This window comes from Hylobates moloch, unplaced genomic scaffold, assembly GCF_009828535.3.
Source record: "Hylobates moloch isolate HMO894 unplaced genomic scaffold, HMol_V3 SCAFFOLD_8, whole genome shotgun sequence".
NCBI classification, from domain to species: domain Eukaryota; kingdom Metazoa; phylum Chordata; class Mammalia; order Primates; family Hylobatidae; genus Hylobates; species Hylobates moloch.
In genome coordinates, this window is record NW_026652283.1 from 120,455,547 (window position 1) to 120,478,483 (window position 22,937).

The window sequence follows — 22,937 nt, forward strand, 5'->3', positions numbered from 1 at the left end:
AGAGAAAGAAAGAAAGAAAGAAAGGAAGGAAGGAAGGAAGGAAGGAAGGAAGGAAGAAAGAGAAAGAAAGAAAGAAAGGAAGGAAGGAAGGAAGAGAAAGAAAGAAAGAAAGGAAGGAAGGAAGGAAGGAAGGAAGAAAGAGAAAGAAAGAAAGAAAGAAAGAAAGAAAGAAAGAAAGAAAGCAAGCAAGCTGTATAATTTTGTAAACGCTAACCCCACATTTGTGCTTGATATGCCACGCACAAAGAAAGTCTGGGTTTTCCCCCAAAATCTTGTACAAAAATGTGTCTTAGACTGTATTTTTATTCATATTGTTTCAGCCTACTTTTAGAAAAACCAAGTCCCATCCTAAGCCAATTATTATTTCACAGAAATGTATTACAGTTACTTGCCTTTTAAATTTATGAAAGAGATTAAGCTCCAAGTTTAATTACCCATTTCCACCCTCTGCCCCCAAGAAAGGCTGGATAAAAGGTCATCTTTGGCCAGGCGCAATGGCTCATGCCTGTAATCCCAGCACTTTGGACGGCCAAGGCAGGTGGATCACAAGGTTGGGACTTCAAGACCAGCCTGGCTAATATGGTGAAACCCCATCTCGACTAAAAAATACAAAAAATCAGCCAGGCGTGGTGGCACATGCCTGTAAACCCAGCTACTCAGAAGGCTGAGGCAGGAGAACTGCTTGAACCCGGGAGGCGGAGGTTGCAGTGAGCCGAGATCATGCCACTGCACTCCAGCTTGGGAGACAGAGTGAGACTCCATAAAAAAAAAAAAAAAAAAAAAAAAGAAGTCATTTTTCCTTTTAAAAAAATGTTTTTCGACATACCATATAACATACCTTATTAGCATTATATACAGCAGAAACTCGTGACAGAGAGTTTTATTTAAGTCTTAGATAAGGTATAAAAAAAAAGGAAAACGTAAGTTTCTTCTACTTATACAACTAATTGCATTATAGTTATCTATTATGAAGAGGGGAAAACCACACACAAAAAGAATAGGCTAACAAACTGGCCAAAATAAACAGGTCCACAAAGAGAAACTACTGTTTACTCAAAAAAGCAGGGAGCATTTTATTGCCTTATAATATCTACAACTTTCTGATTACACTAATATATTGTGAGCTGTAGATTTATGCATACCTGACTGAAAATTATTTTAAAGTTAATAAATTTTTAATAATAATTATTCCATCTGGGCGTTGTAGCAAAAAAAGAATCTAAAAGGGATCAAGCTTCTCAACTGGAGTATAAATTGACATGAAATACAAAAGACAGAGATACCGCTGAAACCACATTCCAGGACACGATTACATAATCCAGATAAGGGGAAACACAACAGGACAAATGACAGTTTCTTAAAAGAATAAAATAAATTGCTAGGGAAGAAAAAGAAGTGATTAAAAAAAACTAAAGAGATGTATCAACATATCAAACATATCAAAGACTAAAAAACTTGAGACATTATTAACCAACTACAAATCTGTGAACCTTATGCTGATCTGACTCAACACACAAAAGGTAAAAGAAAATATTTATGACTACTTGATGAAGGAACTACTGCTAATTTTTTAAGATGTGACAATGGTATGGTAGCTGTGTTTCTAAGAAAATGACACTTAGCTTTTGGAGCTATGTAATGAAATTTTTACAGATCAGATAACATAATGTCTGACTTCTGCCTCAAAATAATAAGGAAGAGGAAAGTGGGTGGGGATACACATGAAACATGACTGGCCATGAGTGTCTAATTGTTGAACCTAGGTCATGAGGACTCATACCTATTTCTGTATGTTTGAAATTTTCCCTAACACAATTTTTTTTAAAATTCACAAAATGAGTTCAAAAAAACAAAAAAAGATCCATAAAAGGCCAGGTGCAGTGGCTCACGCCTATAATCCCAGCACTTTGGGAGGCCAAGGCAGGCAGACCATTTGAGGCCAGGAGTTCAAGACCAGCCTCACCAACATGGCGAAACCCCATCACTACTGAAAATACAACAATTAGCCAGATGTGGTGGCGGGCGCCCGTAGTCCCAGCTACTCGGGAGGCCGAGACAGGAGAAATGCTTGAACCTGCGAGACAGAGGTTGCAGTGAGCCAAGATCACACTACTGCACTCCAACCTGGGCAACAGAATGAGACTCCACCTCAAAGACAAATATAAACAAAAAAACAAAAAAAATTCACACAAAAAAATTATCAAATATAATCAAAGGACTACCATCCAAAGTAAAAATCTAGAAACCAGGAAAATACACGAGTAATGAAAGAACAGACTACCCAATTTTTTTTTAAATGGTCAAATTTAAACAAGGGGTTCGCAAAAAAGCAATCCAGATAGCTGATACCTCAATGAGATGGTATCACGCACCCATCAGATTTAAAAAACATTTAAAACGTCTGATAATATCAGAGGCTGGCAAAAACTTACAGCAACTATAAACTCACACAGTGCTGATAAGAGTGCAAACTGGTACAACTCCATTGGAAAACTATTTTTGCATTATCTAGTAATGTCAATGATGTACATATCCCATGACCCAGCAACTACACTCCTAGGTTTATATCCTAGAAAAATGAGTGCACAAAGACACCAGGGGACATGCACAACAATGCTTATAACAGTACTCTTCATGGAAGCCCCAAATAAAAACAATCCAAATGGCCAGCAAAAGTAGAACAGATAAACAAATCTGGTATAGTCACACAAAAGAATTAATAGCAATAAAGTGAATGAACTGCAGTGACATACATGATGTCGATGGATCTCAAGCATAATATTGGAAAAAAAAAAAAAAAACTAAGTAATACAGCCAGTATAACACTAATTATATCGTGCTCAAAGCCAGACAAAACTATATACTATAAGGATATACATTTAAATATTAAAGCTAAAAGGAATAATAAGAAAATGATTACCATGAAAGGAAGAATTACGGTTAACTCCAGGAGGAAGGAAGGGAGTTAAGTGGGTGGAAGTTACAAGGGTATTTGCTTTATAACAATCTGCAAAACTCTGCTTTTCTGCATGCATGCTTCTCAGTTTTAAAAGACTGTTAAAACAGAAGAGTCTGTAAGGAAAAGCACCCTTTCTCATGAAACTACTTTAGAACATGCTTCTCCAAAATGAAACTGTAAAGGGAAAAAAATGACATAGTATCTAACGCATGAGAATTAAAGGAAATCCCCTAAGATGATTTTAAAAGAGGCCTGAAGAACTAACAGTTCAGATTAGAAAAGGATTAAAGGCTCCAGGAAGACAGCCTGCAAGGGAAAAAGAGAGGAAAAAAAAAAAACCTGACAGACTACCTGAGTGTTTTCAGTCATGAGAAGTGACTTACAGTTTGAATGGAGAGTAAGGGGACAAGTAAACAACCGCACAAGTAAATTATTACATCCAGGGGAAAGCTGTGAACACTCTCCATAGTCACAGGACTATGAACACTGAGTGCTCTGACTGAAAGGTAATAGAGCTATAGTAGGAAGATGCAGGAAGGGAAGGACATGCAGGAGTGGTAGCTTAGTTGAGCTCATCTTTCAGTGCAGGAATTCAATAGATCACAAACTGAAAAGTCAAGAAGTAGTATAAGCATGAAACTTAGAAATACAAAGGCAAATATCTGAAAAAAAAAAAAAAAAAAAAAAAAAAAAAAAAAAAAAAAAAAAAAAAAAAAAAAAAAAAAAAGAGCTTTACATAAGTTGAAAGTGTTTGCCTCGGAACAGGAACCAGTTCTGCTGAAGGCTATGGTAGAAGACTGCCATTCATTCATTGGAAGTCTTGCAATACTATTTTAAACACTTACACGACACAGGCATATTAACTTTGATAAATGTGAAGTAAAATTAAAATCTAGTGGGGAGCATTTGCTTCACGAACAATCCACATACTGACTGCCCCTACAGTTTCAAACTTGTCAGGTATATATAGTTAACCTACTTAAATAAAGTTAACAGGTTGAATGAGAAAAAGGCTTATCTAATTTGAACACAACTAATTTGGAATCTGAAGAGTAAGAACTAATTATATGGCATTTTTCCACGAAAAACACTTGGAAAATTACAACTTAACGTACATGCAAAATTTAACAAATTTATCATTAAGAACCATGTAATTATTAAATATAGAAATTTTACCTTGTAAAAATTTCCATATGACTTCCGAATATTGATCCACTTTTTAGCAAAAGGAGGGTACTTGAGCCTGCTGAGTTGGCACTGAATGTTCAAGAACTTACTCATATCCCAGGAACTGTAAATTAAAAAAGGACAAAAAATTGATGAAATAAACGCTATACTATTCTTACAAATAAGTATTTTAAATCATTTTTTATTTATATATATCAACTTTCTCATATTCAAACGTAACATCAAGCTGAGAAAATTAACCTTGCTTCCTACAAAATACTAATTCAAAATTAAGCTTTAAAAACCAAACAAGTCAGATATATTAACTTTTGTTCACAAACTAATTTCTATTAGGCTCATCTTGATTGTTTTCATGGTTCTGGGCAGGCTTCTATCTTGCTGAGTATAATGCTAAGCTTACTTTTAATGCCAGACTTAGCATAGTAAGTTGACAGTATGCTTTGAAATAAAACCAAAAACAAAAAAATGAAAGAGACAAAAGTAGCTGGTATCAAAGAGTTAAAATACAATCTGTTCTGCTACAACATGTTTCTATAACACTAACCAATTTATTGTAGTTAAGGACAATATTGATTGTGTAATATAGAAATTGTGTTGGTTCCTATGTGGTTTTTCTTAGGCAAGGAGAGTCAGAATAATAGCAGTGGAAATTATAAACTTCAGCAGGAAATAAGAAAAGCCCTCAACTTACCTGCTATACTGGGAACAGGATATAAACCTTTGTATTTTCTTATAATATTGTTAACTATATTATAAGAAAATTTAAAAAAAGTGTATGTCCCCAGGATACTAGTGCTTCTGTGCAATTTTAATATACTGTGACGCAACCTCACCTTCCCTGAGTTGCTTGCCTGTGCTGCCAAATTATTAATGGAGACTCCAATAATTGGTTTTTGTTAGTGCTCTGGTTACAAAATTGCATAGGTTTTGAGTGATCTGTCCCACAAAATGAGACTTTACCAGAACTGCAAATACTATACTACGGCAGAAACACCTGTATACTTTAGCAGAGCACTGATCATTCATGTTTAAAATCAGTAATAGATTTCTAAAGAGGTCCATAAACATTTTTCCAAACTTAACAGTTACGATGTCATTAAACTCCATGCTTTTCTCCTATCACATGTGAGGCTCTCTAAACCCTCTATGTTGATGACATCTCAGGTATAGAGGATAATCTGTACAGTTTGAAACACAAGTTGTTTAGGACATTCTTTTCAACCTTAATGGCCTTAAGGTATAGGGGTTGCCCTGGCACAACGTCTGTCACCTATGTTTTAATCTTTCTGATCTTCCCATTTAGCTTTTCATTTAACAAATGCTTTTTGGGTATACACTTTAAGCTCAGCACTAAGGTAAGCATTATGGAATATTATCAGGCAGCAAAAGTCCTTCTCTGAAAGAATTTTAAATTTCCTTGCAAAAGTAAGTCTTATGTATGTACATAAAGATTATATATCAGAACATATGGTCAGATGTCAACATGAATGGTATATATCATAGAAGTCATAAGGTTTCAAGGAAAAAAAAAAGATCAATGGGGTTGTCACGGTAAAACACAAGATGGGCTTTGAAAAATGATAAAGTTGTCGAGAAGAGACTCTCAGTAGAGAGGGAAGCATAAGTAAGTACAAAGAGAAAGGATAAACCATGTGAATTCCTGGGCCAGTCTGACTAAAGAGGATCAATGGCAGGTGAATTTGATTAAACGGGTAGGGTGGGATGAGATGAAAGGGCCTTCAATGCCAAGCTCCAAAGTCTGAACTTTTTTGAGCAAGGAAGTGTCATGAAAAAACAGAGTTTTAGCAAAGTCTTTTTAGCTTTACATATTTATCTTTCTGTAGTGTTCTAGTCCTGGATTGGACTGTGACCACTCCTTTCCTCCTCTCTTTCATCCTTAGATGAAAGTAAAAATACTATCCCCTGTGGGGTGAGACTCTAGGGTCTTTAATAATAGTTTGTGGTTATTCTAAAAGTTAAATAAATAAGGGTATCTTTAATCTTTAAAAAGTAGTTATAAAAAATAATCTTCCTAAATACTTACCCATCTGTTAAAATTGAGTATTTATACTTTGTTCCTAATTCCTTCAATTTCATCCAGTCAATTACTTTTTTTAGTACCTGAGGGAAGGTATCAGCTCTGTCTACCTGATCCTGAGGATATAAAAGTAAATATACAAAAATCAGGGCTGTAGCTTCACGTAGTCCTACAAAATACCCAGACCTAAGTGGGAGGGAAAGAAACAGTATGAGAAAGGTTGATACTTTAAATTCATGGTTTCCTTGGCTTAGCTCCACCTAAAGTTTCATTTTTGAGAAATTTTAAAAATTTCATAACCAAGTACTGGGACTACTTTCAACTGAAATGTATAATCCTCCCAAAACTAACATTTAAGATCAGGCTGGGCACAGTGGCTCACACCCGTAATCTCAGCACTTTGGGAGGCCAAGGTGGGCGGATCACGAGGTCAGGAGATCAAGACCATCCTGGCTAACACTGTGAAACCCCATCTCTACTAAAAATACAAAAAATTAGCCAGACGTGGTGGCGGGCACCTGTTGTCCCAGCTACTCGGGAGGCTGAGGCAGGAGAATGGCGTGAACCCGGGAAGCGGAGCTTGCAGTCAGCCGAGAACGTGCCACTGCACTCCAGCCTGGGCGACACAGTGAGACTCTGTCTCAAAAAAATAAAAAGATTTAAGATCACATCCCCAGTGGTTCTCTTTTTATAGCCTGAACCTAGTGGCTTACTGGATTTCTCGAGGTGGGAAAAGACAAATCTCTTCTAAGCTGAAAGCCACAGCTCCGTAAGGGTCTTCCCATCTCAGGTCTCACAATTTTCCACGCATACTACATACTGCTGCCAGATTGATCTTCTTAAAACGTAAATCGGGTCTACCCTATCACTCTCATACTTAAATCCTCCAACCACTCTCTAAGGCTTTCAGGATAGATGCACAAGACCCTTCAGGATCTGGATTGCCTCTGCCTATCTGGACCATTTTCTTCCCAGCCCATACACATCTGAACCACCCTGAACTACCTGTAGGTCTGCCAGTTCCCACCTGAAATGCCCAGCCATTCTTTTCTGACTATCTATCTTTCATGACTCAGCCCAAGTTCATCAATTTGAGGATGTTTTTCCCCAGGACAGTCTTCTATTCCCTCTGTCATATATGGAAGCTCTTTTCATAGACGTCCACAACACCGCAATAAAACACTGACTTATTAGGCCTACTGTGACCACTGGACAGACATACATCTATATACACATAAAGATATATACAAATCCTGGCATATATTATAGTAGGCACTCAAATACACGTGGAGTGAATGAATGAACTAACTAAATGAAAAAAGTGCCTACCACATTAGAATATAATAAAAAATCAGAGACCTAAAAATTCATCAAACAGGTTGGGTGTGGTGGCTCACGCCTGTAATCCCAGCACTTTGAGGGGCTGAGGCGGGCTTGAGGTCAGGAGTTCTTCAAGACCAGCTTGGCCAACACAGTGAAACCCATCTCTACTAGACATAAAAAAAAAATTAGCCGGGCATCGTGGTGTGTGCCTATAGTCTCAGGTACTTGGGAGGCTGAGGCAGGAGAATCGCTTGAACCTGGGAGGCAGAGGTTGCAGTGAGCCAAGATCATGCCACTGCACTCCAGCCTGAGCAACAGAGTGAGACTCCATCTCAAAAAAATAAAAATAAAAAAATAAACGCAACGTATAAAGTCAGGTTGTAAACAGATACATTCTAAAACTTATCACTGGCTGGGCATGGTGGCTCACATCTGTAATCCCAGCACTTTGGGAGGCCGAGGCAGGACACTTGAAGTTAGGTGTTCAAGACCAGCCCAGCCAATATGGCGAAATCGTGTCTCTACTAAAAATACAAAAATTAGCTAGCTGTGGTGGCAACACGCCTGTAGTCCCAGTTACTAGGGAGGCTGAGGCAGGAAAATTGCTTGAGCCCAGGAGGCGGAGGCTGCCATGAGCCCAGGTCACGCCACCGCACTCGAGCCTGGGTGACAGAGTGATACTGTCTAAAAAAATAAATAAACTTATCTCCAAGTTCAGTATGGTAACAATTTGCTGATGCTTCATTTTACAAATGAAATCTTTAGATTCATTACTACAACTCCTCAAGAGGAAATTTCGGCTGAGGAAAATGTTACCAGGTGTAAAATTTGCTGTTTTTTGTTTTTTTTTTTTTAATTATTACAACATGAAAGATCTTTACCAAGCAAGGTATTAAACTGTTCACAACAGTAATAATTTTTTAAAATTATGTATAAAATAAATCCCTAACTTCAAGAACTCTTTTAAACTCTAGAAAGAAGAACTTAGAATTATAACCTGAGTAATTCCAGTAAGACTGATGCAGAAATCAGACAGCTGTGTGTTAATCTCTGGTCTTACATACTGCTGAAACGTGTCTTCCTGCAAGGGAAGGATAGCAAGTTAAAGTAATTTATATGAGTTAAGATACACAATACATGATACACGACGAATTCATCACAGCAGGTTGTAATTTCAGAGGATCTCATGGCATAAACCCTTCCACAGTTTTTAAGGATAATTCCTCACATCGAAAGCACTCTTAATTTTTAAATTAAAAAATCGTTTGGTTCATAATTTAAAATATTTTAAGATAAAATGAGTGTGAAAGACTTCAACCCAAAATTTATTTTCCTGAGGAACAAAATATTAATAATTTTGTTCATAATATTTTAAAACTATGAAGTCCATTAATGCAACCTCTACTTCAAGATACTAAGTTTTAAAAATAATAAATTCTTTTGAAGAAATACCAGCCATCAGTTATAATAAATTACCTTTAAACTATTGCGCTCTCATTTACTCCTGAATAGTCTTTATTTTCATATAAAAATTCAGTTGAACTAAATTCTAAATAGTCAAAATTTAACTGTATGATATTATGATATATAGGTAGTTTAACAGTTGCTAACACTGTGTAACTGCAGCAATGCTGAATCTTTTCAAGAAGCTTTCACGATGGTCTTTTTTTTTTTTTTTTGGAGACGGAGTCTCGCTCTGTCTCCCAGGCTGGAGTGCACTCGCACAATCTCGGATCACTGCAAGCTCCGCCTCCCAGGTTCAGGCCATTCTCATTCCTCAGCCTCCCAAGTAGCTGGGACTACAGACGCCCACCCCCACACCCAGCTAATTTTTTGTATTTTAAGTAGAGACTGGGTTTCACCGTGTTAGCCAGGATGGTCTCGATCTCCTGACACGATGGTCTTATTTTATGCTCACAACTCTGTAAACTAAGCAAGGCCAGTATTGTTACCAGGCTCCAATCTCTAAGTGCTTTTTCCTCTAGCCCAGTAACGCCTCCCTAACCAGAATACACTGAGTCACTTTTGAGATTAAGGACAATTTTAAACCCTAAAGATTCAAAGGCAGCAACTGTTAATCCTAGGTAGTAGATACAGAGAAAATAACAAAAAATATTCTTTATGGCAGAAGATTTAAAAATTAAGAAAAGTTTGTATTTCCTAAGAATAAATTCTTTCTACATACTAATCTATTAAGTGGATGAGCTATAAATGGTTGTAAATAATTGTAAATGAGCAACAGTAAAGAACAAAAAAGAACACTTGAGGCCAGATGTGGTGACTAATGCCTGTAATCCCAGCACTTCGGGAGGCCAAGGGGGGTGGATTACTTGAGGTCAGGAATTCAAGACCAGCCTGGCCAAAGTGGTGAAAACCCTGTCTCTACTAAAAATACAAAAATTAGCTGGGCGAGGTGGCACACACATATAGTCCCAACTACTGAAGAGGCTGAGGTGGGATAATCGCTTGAACCCAGGAGGAGGAGGTTGCAGTGAGCCCAGATTGAGCCACTGCTCTCCAGCCTGGGTGACAAAGCGAGACTCCATCTCAAAAAAAAAAAAAAAAAAAAGAATAATTGAACTTCAAAAGTTAGACACTCTTACCAGATACATTGCAAAATTCCACTTAAATGAGTATCACAGATAAATTAGGTCTATATCCTTTTAAGTATCACTACTTTATCATTCTAAATGACACTCTTTCAAAAATATATTGTAACTTTCCTTATAACTACAATTCGGTAGTACTAAATAACAGATATCACTAAAATGTTATTCACTATTAAATACTTTTAACAGAAGAATGCTAGAGAGAACTATGCATTCACTGGCCAAATCTTTAATCATCACTTAAATAAATTAGGTAAGTTAAAAGGTAGTAAGATTTATTAAAACTAAAGGAACTTGGGTGCCTGTAATCGCAGCTACTCAGGAAGATGAAGCAGGAGACTCGCTTCAGCAAGCAAAGGAAAGTAGAGCAGTAAGGGGGGTCAGAAACATGGGTATAGGCCACACTCTTAAATAGGATAATCAAGCAGGCTTTATTTACAGGTAAGACTTACGGAAGGACTGGAAGCAAAAACGGGAGGGAGGGAGAGAAGGAGAAAAACGTCAGCCAGCAAGACTTCTGGGTAAGGAAATTGGAGCTAAAGTCCTGGCAAGTAATGGGATAAAGCATGCCTGGCATTTTTTGAGAATGAGCAAGCAGGTCAGTATGCCTGGACTGGAATGAGTTAAGGAAAAGAGTAGTAAGACAGGAAACAATCAGAGGAAACAACAGGCCAGGTCATGTAAGGAATATGGGTTGTACTCTGAGTTAAATGAGGAGCCAGTGCAGGGTTTTGAGCAGAGGGGTGAAATGATCTGACTTATATTTTAAAAGGATTACTCTGGCCAGTTTTTTGAGAACTGGTTGTAGGCGGACACGGACAGAAACACACAGACCAGTTAGATGGCGAATGCAGGAAGTCACATAAATGATAAGAGGCTCAGAATGAAGTCATAGCAGTTAAGTGACTGGGTTCTGGATGTATTTTGAAGGCAGAGCCAAACAGGAATCACTGATGGCCTGGATGGGAGAGAAACAGGAGTCAAAGATGCCTCCAAAGTTTTTGAACTGAGCAATTAGAAGGATTCTAATTAGAAAAAGCTGCCATCACTCAAGCTACAGGAGGCTAAAGATAGAATGGGCTGGGGGTAAGTTCAAAAGATTGAGACACACTTAAGTAGAGATGTCAAATTAGCAATCTGGATTTCGAACAGACGTACGGATTGGAAATATGTATTTGAAAGTCACCAGCAAAGAGATAGCTTCTGAAAGCTATGGAACTAGACAAGATCATCAAGTGACAGGATGTAAGCAGAGAAGAGGATGTAAGCAGAGAAGAAGGGGTAGGATTGAGACCTGGGTCATCCGATATGGGGAAGCTGGGAAGGAAAGGAGGAACCAGCAAAGAAAACTGCAAATGGGGAATCCAGTAGGGCTGGAGAAAAACCAAGCAGAACAAGTTATAACTGAAGAAAATGCTCCAAGGAAAAAGTATTGAAGCCAGCAATGCAGTGCTTTTTTTTTTTTTTTTTTTTTTTTTAAGTGAGAATGACCGGGCATGGCGGCTCACACCTGTAATCCTAGCACTTGGGGAAGCTGAGGCAGGTGGATTGCCTGAGCTTAGGAGTTCGAAACCAGCCTGCGCAACATGATGAAACCCTGTCTCTACTAAAATACAAAAAATTAGCTGGGCGTGGTGACACACACTGTATTCCCAGCTACTCAGGAGGCTGAGGCATGAGAGCTCCTCGAACCCGGGAGGTGGAGGTTGCAGTCAGCTGGGTTCGCACCCCTGCACTCAAGCCTGGGTACAAGACTCTATCTCAAAAAAGAAAAAAAAAGTGAGAATGGTTAATTTTGCCAGGATTTAGGGTAAAGGTCAAAGATGATGCTGATGAGTGATTTTAGTGGAATGATGGGATTCAATACACAGCTTAAACTTTATTGAACGTAAACTCACAATGGTATAAATTTGAGAATGGAAGAAAAGGAAAGAGATACACATATAAGTACCTATAACATAAGTGAAGAATTTTCCCAAATAGAGGAACAAAGAAATGGGGTGGCTGGCAGTGCAGTGGGATGAAGTTTTTATACGGTGTGAAAAAAATAACATGTTTGTGTGTAGTGGGAGCAATATAGACAAAAGCAATAAATCATAATGTCCAAATGAGGGAGAACTGCTACAGTAACGTCCTTGAGTAAGACAGAAGTAAAATCTAGTGACTTATGCAAGATTATTTGCCTTCATAGCTGCCATTTTTCCTTCTAATTTACTGACCTTCAATCTGCTTTGGATGACAAAATTACAGAAATAGGCTAAGACTATAACTAAAAGAGATTTTGAATAGCACTAATAACCTATGCATTTTAATTCACAAAGCCTTTTTAAACTTACTCCCAAGTGGGTTAGCAGCAACTGAGGATATCACAGAAGTGACTTTTGGAGAGATGAGATGTTAGGATATTCTTGCTCAGATTTTATAAGGCAAACAGTATTATTTTAGGGAATTCCTACTAGACTTCCTGAACTAATAATGCACTGACAAGTATCTAAAGCACACATATTATTTGGCTTAGAAACCAGGGTTATATGAGTCATTTCACCCTTAAACTTTCCACCAGAGAGAGAGGTTCAAAAGTCATTTTTGTAAATTATCATTCTTAGAGACCAGAGTTCACACTAGGCCGCAGCGGTGGTTATCAAGCCTGACTGCATATCAAAACCAACTGAAAAGCTTCAAAAAATGCTGATGTCAGGGGCCCTATCACAGAACTAAATTAGAATCTCTGGGACTAGGGCCAGGCATCAGTATCATTAGTATTTTCTTTATTTTTTTACTTACCAGGAGATTCTGATGTCCACACCCAGATGTTCTAAGCAAATGGAAAAAAACATTTTAACTTTCACTACTGCAAAAAGAAAGCAATAGTCTCTAAAACTGCTGTTATAGCTTTTCTATTAATCAAGCTGATATAAAGTTCACGGCAAAGAAAAAACTTACTTTAGAAGTCTAATTCTGGCTAAACAGCAAATGAGGTCCTCCACATAACCAGTAAACACCAGAATAGTTGCTGTTAGAAATACAATTAAAATATAAAAATTCACTTACTATTTCTAAAGTATGGGTATTCAGTAAAACAACAGGAAATTCAATTATTTCATGTACAAACTCAGGTGGGTTTCCTTCTTCACAAGTGGCTTCAAAGTCAATAATACAAATGTAGTCATAATAACTGTCAGCACAATTGCTCTCTTTCAGCATCAGCTTCTGCTTCTTATAATAGTTTTTCAGTCTCTTCTTTAGAACATCCTTTACTCCTCTAAGTAGAAGAAAAAGACTAGTTACACTTAGGTAAATTCTACAGTCAAGAATCAAAACTCTTACCCACCGGCACTGGGCTGAACACTGACCATCACAGCACAATTTAGCAAATGCTAGCTAAAATAAATGTAAGAAAAGCAAGACTCGAAGCTAAGTTAGCAAAGAAGTAATTAAAATAATATGTTTATTACAACATTAACATTTTCCTTCACAAGTCATTTTTTATTTTAGTAGTATATAACAGTATTTTCTCCAACATACACTGGTACTTCAAACCATAAACATTGTCAACATATACTACCAACAAAATCATATTGCCTTATATACTAAGATAACATATATGATACTTTGAAATTAATATAAAATTATTCCACTGGCCAAAATATAAACTTAAGAATATAAAAATTTGGGTTAAGTTGAAGATATATTATCTCTTTCCTTTCTTTTGGCTTTTGTAGGTTAGTCAACTCAAAACATCCACATGAATATGAAAGCATTATGAGCCTACCATATAAAGGTGAATCTCTGTTGGCTACTTAACAAGGAAAACTCAATTAGAATACACTGAGTAAACTGTGTCCAGAGGAGCATTATCATACTAGTAGTTTCTTAAGTAGAAATAAGTTTCTTAATTTATCATGGGTAGAATTATCATTTAGGGGATTTCAATATTACAGGTAACTTTAAAATATACATTCCACAAATGGACTAGCGGGGAGGAGAGAAAGGTCATCCTAACAGATAACAGTGATCAGGTGACTTCATTCTTTAAACAATATGTATTTTTCCAAAAAATTAAGTTACAACCAGCATTCAGGCTTCCTTCAGTGTTATATAAATGAATCCTATATTGGCCTGAAAAAAGTAAAAATAAGAAGATCTAAATTATAATGTGTAGTGCCAAGTAAAGTATCATGTTAACTGATTAATGACCATTTAAAAAAACCTTTTTAGTCTTTCATTTTCCTTTCTAAACTACAATTAAGCACTGAAAAAAATCCTACCCATGAAAATAGTAATAATCAACCAGTTAGCTATTTTAAGATGAAATGTCTTAATATTGTTTCTTTGCTTGAGATTTTCAAAATTATCAAGACCTAGGGAGAAAATCCTTAACCTCTTTCATATTAAGGCACTGTGAGTGACCTCTGTGTCATGTGACAGCTTTGGATTACTTTTTTTTTCTTTTTTTTTTTGTTGTGGGGTGGGAGGTGTGATGGGGGAGACACTACATTTACCAGAGTTGTCTGCAAAGCTAATGGCAGGACAAACATACAACTAGTTGCTCTGGATAGAAACCTGCTATCTTTAACATCTTTGCTCTTCCAAATACTCACTATGTTTGCCAATTCTAACTCAGAAACATATTCAGAATATGATTCTCTTTAATTCTTTCTGCTATGGCTCTCATTAGCTTTGTGGAGTATGGCAAATGCCTCCATTACCACAACCCTTCGATTCATTATTTACTTTACTTGAGAACCGAGCACTAATGCCAATTTTCTGCTTAAATATCTTCAGTGGCTCCCTTCTGCTTACAAAGTAAAACGCAGACTTCAGCATAGAGTTCCTTCACAACTTGGCTACAACCTATCATTTCAGTATCATTGTCAAATGTTCCTGAGGTATACTGTGTACTGCAGACAAAACATACCATAAGCCATGGCCTCAACCGGCCAGATGGCTCACGTCTATAATCTCAGCACTTTGGCAGGTGGGTGAATCACTTGAGCTGCAGTTCCAGACCAGCTTGGGCAACATGGAGAAACCCTATCTCCACTAAAAATACAAAAATTAGCCAGGCATGGTGGTGCATGCCTGTAATCCCAGCTAGTCGGGAGGCTGAGGCACGAGAATCGCTTGAACCCACGAGTCGGAGGTTGCAGTAAGCCGAGATCATACTACTGCACTCCAGCCTGGGTGACAGAGCAAGACTCTGTCTCAAAAAAATAAAAAAAAATTTAAAAGTCATGTTCTCAATACGTGTGGTACACTTTCACCTCCTATAACTTTGGTTGCGCAACAGCTGAAGACAAGGCAAGATCATGTTGCAGAAACCATACAAACTGGAATTAGAAAAGTTTCTGTTATTTTTTTGTCTGAAATACCCTCCGCCTCCCTTTTCTGTTTGGCACAATTCAAATGTCATCTTTCTGAATTCCTGAGAAATATTCTCCTGTATTCTCACGCTGTACCTGGCCAGACCTCCAATACAGCATCGGCCACTCTGTACTGTGATCATTTCTTTGTGTGTTTTTCCAAAAGACTCAGATTGCCAAAGTGGGGAACATATCTGTATTTACCTTCATAACTTCAATGCCTAGTGCAGTACTTAGAATTCAATACAGGCTTGTTGAATAAATGTATAAACATACATCTAGATCTCTAGCTCCCACACAAGCCAGGAGTAAGCAACTGATCTTCACACCTGGGAAGGACAAAAATTTTGCTCGGAAAATCTTCTGTAGGCTACAGGTTGTACCTTCATAACAGAAAGAATCAGGGAAATAGGAGTCAAAAATTTCTTCATACGTTATGATGTAGACAATCTAGAAATAAATATATTTGTGCTCTTTTGAAGAGTGGTGAAACTCTAAAGAGGCAGAATACTACTTTTAAGAGAATTATGATTCAGAGATGCCTTGAAAAAGTAAGAGTTTTCACCTATTTCATACAGGCAATTTTTTTTCTTGATGCCTGGCAGTTCTACTGTTTATCAAAAATCGATGTATTTTTCTGGACTCCAAAAGCCCTTCCTGCCCCATGGCCCAATCAACGTAAAGTGATTTGTTTCACAAAAAATTACTAAAAACTTAGGTATGTGTATATCTCATTAAAATACGCACACAGTTGACTAAGTTGCACTGTTTTCTCACTCAATATACAGTTAAACATAATGCATACCATCACTGTACGTTATTTTTTAGAAATTAAAACAAAAAATATCCTCGTAAGTGAATGATGTTTTTAATTTATTGTACCTGATTTCAAACAAACTCTTTTTATAAAAGATACAAATGGCAAAAAGAAAATAAAAAAGAAAAATACTCTATCTCACTAAAATAACTATCCATCATTTAAATGAGCAACTAAAAAAATTAAAAACACATTTGTTATAATAAGACAGATACTCCTATACATTGCCGGTAGCTCTTTAAAATATTCATAGACTTTGATTCAGCAGTCCTATCATCTAGAAGACAAAAATAATCACAGTTGCACATAAAAAATGTTAATTAGTTTTTGGAATTCTTAAAAGGGTCATGTCATTATGGTAGGATTACAGATGATTTTTAATATTTCAATGTTTTCAAGATTTTCTAAAATAAGCATGTACTACTTTTATAGTTTTATAAGTTATTTTTAATTACCTGGTTTCAAGCTTGAATTCTGAAAGCTTAGCTCTGAGTTCTTCCTTACTCATTCTATTAATACAGCCATTTGTAATAGCAATCTCTTTGTAAACTGGGTCACTGAAGTCACTCGCACTGGAGGTAATGAACTTGGATCCTTTTGTCTCTCGGCCATCAAATCTACACTGCTGAGTTTCCTAAAAAAAAAAAAAAAAAGTATGTAGTTTATAATTAGTACGAACATCACAGATTGAAAGATTCAAACTTTCAAACTTCTGAAGCCTCTTCATGCTACATCTTCAATGAAAAGTGTTCACTGTAGCTCCTAAACGGAGGAAAGGATAAGAAGAAGGAAGATGTGTCTCCAATACAATCTACCCCGCTCTATTATGAGTCATGAGGTTCCTCAAAGGAAACAAAGCTAAGTAAAAAGAGGACTGGTGTTGGGAGTCAACACCACCTCAATAGAGATCCCCAGCTATTTACTACAAACAGCAGCATGACTTTGGATAGTTACGTATTAGCCTCTGATCTTCAATTTCCTTATCTATAAAATGGTAATTTGGTTATGGTAAATTGTGTTTGGGCAGAATTATTACAAAGATTAAATGAGATCATGTGTATCAGGCCCCTCACCCACAGTAGCTATTAATAAATGGTAACTATTAATATCACAGGCTATACAACAAGCCCTTCACAAACAATATGCTAATATTTACAAATGAACCCATTTTAAATGAACTTTTACATTATGCATGTATAACTTCTGACAATTTTTTAACCTGATTTCATTTCACAAAGTTAACAAAAATTGCCCAACATAAAAACAAAATGGACTGCAAATCTAATTCACAGCTTCCTCGTACTCAAAGCAAAGAAGGAAATGTATTTAATTTCAAAACTTACATTTTCCAAAAGTTATACTTATGTCCACTAACCAGAAGAAGTACGGAATTATAAACCTTTTCATAAATAAAAATCTGTTAAGAAAAAACATGACTCAATTCTATTTTCTCCACAAGCAGTCTCAAATTACTAATACGTTAAGTTCCAAAGATTCATTTGTAAGTTATTTTCCACGTGCAATATCACAAATATGAGCTATGTTCCAGAATTTTGAAAAATATTTAGTACTTACTATTAATCCCTATTAAAGCTTGTTACCTTAGTTACAATTTACCACACTGTCCTCATGTCAACTGTAATTATAGATCAAGGAAGGATAATCACAGAGAGGCCACAGTCCCTGACTTAGAACTGATCCTGATGGTTCAGGAACTATTTCTTACTCTAAGCTCTCAATTTAATGCAACACACATTGACTGGAAATGTAACGCTAGCTAAGGTGCCAGAGTACTCAAGAGTGACTCACCCATTTCCTTTGAGGAAGAGGTCATCAATTCCAATGTGTGAACTGTCCATAAATTCAGCCACACTGAGGTTCCTTGTTAACAATGTTAAGAAAAAAAAGTATTGCTAGTTGACCAATAATTCACTTTCAAAAATATATTAAATTTACAATAGATATTGCTCTGCTTGACCAGAATTTTATAAAAAATTATCTTTTGACTTTAAATTTACATTGAATTTTAAACTTCAACTTTAGTCAGGTTAAAATTTAGGTCAACATTAAGGAACAGTTTGTCTACCAAAACAGATGTCTCAGTTAATTTAAGTAGATTTTCTCTTTGGATAAATCCTCTTTCTGATTCACTTGTTAATTCTCATCCAAAACTGTAGCTACAAAAATTATTCACAAGTAACACTTAGGCCTCTTCTATAGATGCTATAAATTATGACTTCTATAAGAAAAATTTGCTTCCCTTCCTAGGTCCAGTTCTAATTCTCTTCCTTCAGTGAAGTTCTAGAGACAGCCGAGGTCCAATCCTCAGAAAGCAGTGTCTCCTCCCAAATTTCACATCTACACTAATGGTTCACAAAGAATGATGCTCAAATCAATCCGCCAAGGAGCAGAAAGAAAATACTAAGAACCCTACTTGTATTGTTAATCTGCAGAAACACAAAATTAGTTTACGAAATACATACTTACATTTGCATCAGCATCCGTACCAGTAACTACATCTATCACGCCACATATAAAAATGACCATATAATGAGAAAAACGATAGATTCCACAATATGGAGAGAAACATTCACCATCACAGAACTGCAACATTTTGCAATATTCATGTCTTCAATTAAATGGATGTATGGTTTATATTATCTCAAACAAGAGAAGCTTTTGCATTATGGGATGTGGCCATGAAAATCTTCTATACCAAACAGAGGTTTACTATCTTGTGTCAAACTACTTTAAAATTGTTGTTGAGGCCCGGCGCGGTGGCTCACGCCCGTAATCCCAGCACTCTGGGAGGCCAAGGCTGGCGGATCACGAGGCCAGGAGATCGAGACCATGGTGAAACCCCATCTCTACTAAAAATACAAAAAATTAGCCGGGTGGGCAGGCGGGCGCGGGTAGTCCCAGCTACTCAGGAGGCTGAGGCAGGAGAATGGCGTGAATCCAGGAGGCAGAGCTTGCAGTGAGCCGAGACTGAGCCGCTACACTCCAGCCTGGGCGACAGAGCGAGACTCGTCTCAAAAAAAAAAAAAACAAAAAACAACTGTTGTTGAACTTAAAGTTACAAATTTTCTTTTACAGAAAGACAGGTATTCTATAACTGCTGTCCTCTTCTTATTGGGAAGGGTACTGGAGAGTGGTTTTTAGCACTTTTTTAAAGGAACACAATCTGTTGTTGCAAGATAAAAGAAAATACATTTTAACAGTAAGCTAGAAAGTAACTGCTTGTCAAATGAAACTTTTTCTGTACAGAGAACATTTTGAAAACATGATCTGGAAATGCTGCTATTATTCTGTTGCCAAAAATCTAGGTACTACCTATTAAAAAAAGAAAAGGAAAACCTCTGCAACTGCACAATGAAAAAAAGTTAGAATTTTTCTGGATTGATGTTCTTCCAAAAGGAGAGTTCTGATGAAATTTGAACCTATTTATTAAAAATATAAATATGCAATAGCTTCTATTAGTTTACAAAGACAACTGGCATTAGAGATAATGGAAATTTACCACCTGAATTCAACAAAAAACTTTGCTCCAGATTGAAAAAAACTGTATCACGGCCAGGCACAGTGGCTCATTGCCTGTAATCCCAGCACTTTGGGAGGCCAAAGTGGGCAGATCACCTGAGGTCAGGAGTTCAAGACCTGCCTGGCCAACATGGTGAAACCCCATCGCTACTAAAAATACAAAAACTAGCAAAGCGTGGTGGTGGGTTCCTGTAATCCCAGCTACTAGGGAGGCTGAGGCAGGAGAATCACTTGAATCCGGGAGGCAGAGGTTGCAGTGAGCTGAGACCATGCCACTGCCCTCCAGCCTGGGCAACAAGAACGAAACTCCGTCTCCAAAAAAAATAATAAATTGTATCACTACTATTATTTTTTGAGACAGGGTCTCATTCTGTCACCCAGGTTGGAGTGCACTGGCACGATCACAGCTCACTGCAGCCTCCACCCATGGGCTCAGGTGATCCTCCCTACTCAGCCTCCCTAGTAGCTGGGGCTATGGCCGAGCGCAACTACGCCCAGCTCTTCGTGAAAAAAAAAAAATCATTATTAAGAGCATGCAACAGTAAGTTTTCAACAATTACTACCGTCACTAAAGCCAATTTGGAACAGAGACCTAGGCCTTAAGTACCTGTAAAAGTGTCAAGACTTTCAAATATAAAGAAGCATACACAAACACACTTCTTTTACTAAAAATAAAGTTCGAAATTTATTTTAAAAACCACTTACATGATGAGATTGACACAATGTATCTCATGCTGAAGAGGGAGGCAGGTGGAAGAGTGGTTCTTTATAAGAGAGGGGGTGTCCAAGTACTCTTTGAAAGTAACTTTAGAAGGAGAAAGATAACTGCAAAGATCCAGAGGAAGTGCATACAGGGCAAGAAACATACAGAGACCCTTAACAAGAAAGACCTTCTTTCCAATGTAAAAGAACACAAGGAAGCGAGGAGCACTGGGAACAAAAGGGAAAAACTGTGTGAGACGCAATTAGCAACCGAGGCAGGCACCAGACACCGCAGAGCAGCAAATCGAAGTTACTAAGGAGGGGGATAAGCCAAATTCATGTTATTAAAAAGCTCATTCTGGCTGCCAGATGGAAATTGATTGTGGACGGAAGGAGCAAGAGTTAGGATGCCTCTTGCAAATACCCACTTTATGAAGTGCTCAACATGTTTATGATTAGGAAAAGATCAATTTTAGTATTCGATCACTTACAATCCGCAGCGCTAGTCAACAATTACATTCGTTAAATAAGACTGTTCTACAACTTTGCCACTGTAACTAGGTTCAACCGATGAGATGTCAAAATTATTCATTCAATCGTATACTACGTTTATATGAGACACCAGTAAATGACCAAAACCAGCTAAAACGAAGCTCCACTTAACAGGTACAGAGACAGGGATGCTGGTGGGTGCTTTGTAAACTCTTTCTTTTTTTAAAAAAAAGGTATGAAGTGACATACATAGGGTATATGGTGAGATTTTAAAAATATAAAGCCTTGTAAATTACCCAAAACGGCTAGATGGAGTGACAACAGCAACCGTGAACACAGAATTAAGTTTAGAGCAGAACTCCCTGTTAGAACCTATTAACCCACTGTTGACAGAACTGATCGTGACGATTTCCTTCCTCCCAGAGAGTGATTCGGCCCTGAAGGAGCTCCAAGACACCCACCCCAGGGTAAAGCTAGGGAGCTGGACACCGAGGAGGCGGCTGGGGTCCAAGTGCACGCAGCTACACCTTCTGCCGGACACCTGAGAAGAAAGGGGTGCCGAGGGCGCTTTGGGGACGGGGCAGCGGGTGCCGACAGCCAGGCGCGGGCCGACTCCTCACCTCAGGACTGGGACGCGGCGGCTCCTCCCCGCCCTCCGGCCGCGGCGACTCCAGCAGCGCGGGAGCCACGGCCTCGCCGGCAGGCTGTTTACTCTGTGGATCCTCCATGCCGGCTGTCACTCCAGAGGAGAGCTGCTAGAGCCGAACACTTGCTCACTCTCACTCTGCCGAGCCCGAAAGCCTCGCCTTTCTCCGTTGAAAAATTACCGGGCTCCCGTTCCCGCGGCGGCGGCCACACAAACTCGAGCGGCCACCTCCCACTTCCGGGAGCGTACGGCGTCCACACGCCGCGCAGGCGCAGTGAGCCGGCGTGCGCGGAACGCCAGCGTCGCACTCCACAGGGGGAGGGAGGAGGAACAAGAGGGAGGTGCCTCGGTGAGAAGACGGGGCGTGGCCGGCCGTGGGCGGAGCTAGCGCGGGTAGAAGTTGCGCAAGGATCTAGTCCAGTCACTAGAGGGTAGTACCGGAACATATGTTCCCGTCAGCGTTTCATGAGAGGGAAAAAAGGAGGGTGAGTGGGGAGTTATCATAGAGAAAGATAAAGTTTTCAACCATAAGAAATAATAAAACAATTCACATTTTCCATAAGGAATTTCCTAAAACTTCCACTTCTGGGCAAGAAAAGAAAATGGGTCGACACTTAGTGTCCCACTATAAACAGAAAACGGAACAAAATACAGGAGACAGCTCTTCAGACACTGGACGACAGACAGCTGTGGACTGTTTTACCTGAGGGAAAAGAAAGAAAAGGAGCCGTTATCACCCCGCCCTTTTGCCCAGAGGCCATTTCCAGTCTGTGGTGCAGTGAAGGGAAATCATTTGGAAACCTAGGATCTCCTGGGTTGAGAAGACAGGGATTGGAGTTGAGGAAATTGGGGTAGACCAAGTTGATTGGAATTTGTGGGGCAGAATTCTGGAGAGGAGGGAATTGCATGGAAAAAGAGCTTCAGAAATCTGCTTAGGAGCACCTTGAATCTTTAACTGAATAAAAAACGTGAAACTCACAAGGCCAGGAAAGAACAATTATTGGGGAGCAGTACGCCAAACAATTACGAGAGCTCACACAGAACTGGAAATCATTTGAGCTCCCAGCAACCAGAGTGAAGAGATTATTGAATACCATGGAACATGCACTAGAAACCTCAGAAGTGAAACTGCCATTGCAAAATTATCATTGAGACAGTGAAAGAGATGGGACCTAACCAACTCCATCTTGCTTTTGACCTCCAAGCTATCCTTATTCATTCCTGGGCGTATGCCAAACTAACATTGGGAAGAACTTAGTG

The 22,937-nt window shown here is 38.2% G+C and overlaps 1 protein-coding gene across 3 annotated transcripts in view; it reads right to left on the bottom strand.

Moving 5' to 3' along the window:
* ERI1 (exoribonuclease 1) overlaps positions 1–21,924 on the bottom strand; it is a 100,354-nt gene extending 78,430 nt beyond the window's left edge. For 2 of the 3 annotated variants that reach the window (XM_032162503.2, XM_032162502.2), the window contains exons 1-6: positions 21,652–21,924; positions 16,753–16,931; positions 13,169–13,379; positions 8,506–8,589; positions 6,192–6,301; positions 4,136–4,250 (exon numbers count right to left, since the gene is read on the bottom strand). In XM_032162503.2, coding sequence (XP_032018394.1) covers positions 4,136–4,250; positions 6,192–6,301; positions 8,506–8,589; positions 13,169–13,379; positions 16,753–16,931; positions 21,652–21,759 — 807 coding nt within the window. In that variant the 5' untranslated portion in view covers positions 21,760–21,924. Of the gene's footprint in view, positions 1–4,135; positions 4,251–6,191; positions 6,302–8,505; positions 8,590–13,168; positions 13,380–16,752; positions 16,932–18,106; positions 18,181–21,651 lie in introns of those variants that run through there. The other variant, XM_032162504.2, reaches the window with a different exon arrangement.
* Between the last annotated feature and the right edge of the window lie 1,013 nt (positions 21,925–22,937).